Here is a 3,685-nt window from a genome sequence, read left to right as displayed (position 1 = left end):
CCCCCGCCAAGCCCTTCCCCTGCCGCACCTTGGCGGGTCCCAGCCTCTCTCTGCTGAGTCCCCAGGGGGGGCAGAGCCAAGGTGATGTGGCCATGTCCCCCCACCCTGGAGCTGGCACACGGGAGTGGTGCTGGGGCTGTGAGGGACAGGCTGTCAGGAGAGATCTGCCTAATTGGCACTCCTGGTTGCCGGGACCAGAGGCAGCAGAGGTGGCAGGGAACAAGGAGAAGCTGGTGCTCTCCAGCAGCTCGCGGGGCTGAGGGTCTGGTCAGGTGTGAACTGAACCCAGGTGCCAAAATGTGGGGACATGTGGGTGGGCAGACCCTACAGGATGTCCCCCTGCCAGCCCCCACCCTTCTCCCCCTCCCCACAGCTCTCCCCAGGCTCTGAGGACGACGAGGCCCACGATGGCATCACCCGGGAGAACCTGGGCCGCATCCAGTTCAGCGTCGGCTACAACTTCCAGGAGTCCACCCTGACTGTCAAGATCATGAAGGCACAGGAGCTGCCAGCCAAGGACTTCAGTGGCACCAGCGACCCCTTTGTCAAGATCTACCTGCTCCCCGACAAGAAGCACAAGCTGGAGACCAAGGTGAAGCGGAAGAACCTCAACCCGCACTGGAACGAGACCTTCCTCTTCGAAGGTAGGGACTGGGGTGGACTGGGGTGAGAGTGGGGTGGTTGCAGAACCCTCCTGGGGGGTTGGCTGCCCTCCTTTCTGCACTGAAGCAGCTCAGCTTGAGCTGCCAACACGGTGGCCATTGGTGATGAGCTGGGTTGGCCAAGCCATCAGCGCCAGGTTGGAGGTGTTTGCTCAGTGCCCCATAAAGAGGACATGGGGAGAGGCTCCTTCTCCACACCCCCATAAAAGACACCCACAGGTGGGTGCACACAGGGGAATTTATCTGCCACCAGCCACCGTGATGGCCTGAAGCCACAAGACCCCATTGTGTCATCTGCCCCCCATCCACTGCCTTGTGGATCCCCTCCCATCAGCACAGGCCAGGCAGGGTGTCACGGTCACCGGGTGCTGCCAGCTCCTCACCCCCTCTGTCTCCTGCACAGGGTTCCCTTATGAGAAGGTGGTGCAGAGGGTGCTGTACCTCCAGGTCCTGGATTACGACCGCTTCAGCCGCAACGACCCCATCGGGGAGGTGTCCATCCCCCTCAACAAGGTGGACCTCACCCAGATGCAGACCTTCTGGAAGGACCTGAAGCCGTGCAGTGATGGCAGTGTAAGGCCCTGACCCCCCCTTCCCACCTCCTGGGGACAGTCCTTGAGAGAAGGCTCCCCCCTGTCGCTGTGTGGCCCAACTCCCTCTTGCTCCCCCAACAGGGACATTTTCTCCTTTGTGGAAAGGTCCAATATCCAACGAAGAGGTTTCTCTTCCCAAATCTTTACCTGGAAATTCAGGTTCTAAGTAGCCCGAAGCAAGTGTCACATTTTGGGTCAAAAGCAGCTGTTTCGGGTAAACCTAAAATGGATGTTTTCTTTTTCTCCTGCCTGCAGCAAGAGCAGAGAATGTCCCACTGGGGATGGTCCCGTTTCCTCCCGCCCTGATTTTTTTCCCACTGCCCCAAAGTCCACCCTTGGGACATCTCTGGGGGGTGGTGGATCTCAGCTCCCACGGCGGGACACGGGGGCTTTGGGTGTCCCACCAGAGCCTGGGCTGGGTGCTGTGGTGAGGAAGGGACGTTCTGGGACCAAGGACCTGAGAGCCCGGGTTGGGGTCCCACAGGGAAGCCGCGGGGAGCTGCTGCTGTCTCTGTGCTACAACCCCTCCGCCAACTCCATCGTGGTGAACATCATCAAAGCCCGGAACCTCAAAGCCATGGACATCGGGGGCACGTCAGGTGAGCACCTCCTGTCCCCCCACACCCCTCACCCCCACCTCCCCCAGACCCCTACGTGAAGGTGTGGCTGATGTACAAGGACAAGAGGGTGGAGAAGAAGAAGACGGTGGTGATGAAGCGGTGCCTGAACCCCGTCTTCAACGAGTCCTTCTCCTTCGACATCCCCACCGAGCGGCTGCGCGAAACCACCATCGTCATCACCGTCATGGACAAGGACAGGCTGAGCCGCAACGATGTCATAGGCAAGGTGGGTCTGGGGGGGACAGGTGGAGGACAGCCAGGTGGCCCTGTCAAGCTGGACAGGCAGGTGGCACCGTGGTGGGGGCCTTCTGTGGTGGTTTTCTCCCCGTCGTCTCCCAGTTGCTGGGGCTCGGCTGGTGCAGGTGAGGGGACAGCTTGGTGGCTCCTGTCCTGCCTGCTCCCAGGGGGGCTTCAACCTGCCTGAAGTCAGGTAGAAGTTGAGGGCCCTGATGGGCTTCCATGGGCTGTGACAGCAGGTGGAGGCAGGACTCCCTGTGGTGGCACCGTCCTCTGCTGTGGGAGAGCAGGGAAGGGGCTCAGTGTCCTCAGGGTCCACATCTGACACCAGACAGGGCTCAGTCCGTGTCCCCAAGTGGGGATCACCCACCGGTGATGGGGCTGCAGGAGTTCATCCCCTCTCCCTATTGATTCCCATTCAGTCCCACCAGCTCTCCAGGAGCGTTGAGGTGCTGCTGGTGGTGGAGCTGGAGGGGAGGGTGCCCTTCACAGCCAGCCTCCCCGGGGCAGAGCCTGCTCATCCCTTGGGATTAGCAGTGACCCCCACTCTGATGTGGTGATCCACTTCTCCAGAGTGCTGATCTGCTTACCTGGAGTGGTGATCCACTTATCTGGAGTGGTGATCCTTTTATTTGGAGTGATGATCCACTTCTCCAGAGTGGTGATCTGCTTACCTGGAGTGGTGATCCACTTATCTGGAGTGGTGATCTGCTTAATCTGGAGTGGTGATCCACTTATCTGGAATGGTGATCCTTTTATTTGGAGTGATGATCCACTTCTCCAGAGTGCTGATCTGCTTACCTGGAGTGGTGATCCACTCACCTGGAGTGGTGATCTGCTTATCCAGAGTGGTGATCCACTTAGCCAGCTTGCAGATCCACTTAGCCAAGCTGACAATCCCCTTACCCAGAGTGGAAATCCACGTCTCCAGAGTGACAATCTACCTAGCTGAGGTGGTGATCCACTTAGCCAGCACAGTGAATCCACTCTCCCAGAGTGATGATCCATTTAGCCAGAATGGTGACCCAGTTATCCAGAAGGGTGATCCACTTAGCTGGAGTGATGACCCAACTATCCAGAGTGGTGACCCACCCAGCCAGCACAGGGATCCACTTACCCAGGGTGGAAATCCACTTACCCAGAGTGGAAATCCACTTCTCCAGTGTGGTGACCCACTTACTCCAGCATGGGAATCCACTGATCCAGAGTGGCGATCTGCTCATCCAGAGTGGTGATCCACTTAGCCAGATAAATGATCCACTGATCCAGCACAGCCACCCACTCACCCGGGTGGCTGATCCACTCAGCCAGCTCAGAGATCTGCTTATCCAGGGTGATGATCCATCTATCCAGGGGGGTGATCCATCTATCCAGGGGGGTGATCCCTTTCCCCAGGGTGCCAATCCCCTCTCTGGCGGGGCTGTGCGGGCTCCCGAGCTGGCAGGGCTGGCATGGGAGCTTCTCCACGTCACCCTCTGGAAAACTGATGGATAAAAATAGCCCAGCTCCTCAGGGAGCCCGGGAGAGGTGCCCGAAGCCGGCGGGACATGCAGGGAAAAGGGGAGGGAGGAGG

General features: G+C 59.1%; 1 protein-coding gene across 1 annotated transcript in view; it reads left to right on the top strand.

Annotated features, from left to right (window-relative positions):
- SYT7 (synaptotagmin VII) overlaps positions 1-2,237 on the top strand; it is a gene marked incomplete at its 3' end in the record, with an annotated part of 23,951 nt that extends 21,714 nt beyond the window's left edge. The window contains exons 5-8 of the mRNA XM_010004456.1: positions 374-644; positions 1,066-1,235; positions 1,740-1,854; positions 1,902-2,237. Of these exons, the coding sequence (XP_010002758.1) occupies positions 374-644; positions 1,066-1,235; positions 1,740-1,854; positions 1,902-2,237 (892 nt within the window). The remainder of the gene's footprint in view (positions 1-373; positions 645-1,065; positions 1,236-1,739; positions 1,855-1,901) is intronic.
- Positions 2,238-3,685: the final 1,448 nt, after the last annotated feature.

The sequence above is a fragment of the Chaetura pelagica genome, unplaced genomic scaffold (genome assembly GCF_000747805.2).
Source record: "Chaetura pelagica isolate M959 unplaced genomic scaffold, ChaPel_1.0 scaffold579, whole genome shotgun sequence".
Lineage (NCBI taxonomy): Eukaryota > Metazoa > Chordata > Aves > Apodiformes > Apodidae > Chaetura > Chaetura pelagica.
Note: the sequence above shows the minus strand (reverse complement) of the source record. Positions and strands in the feature narration are given on the sequence as shown.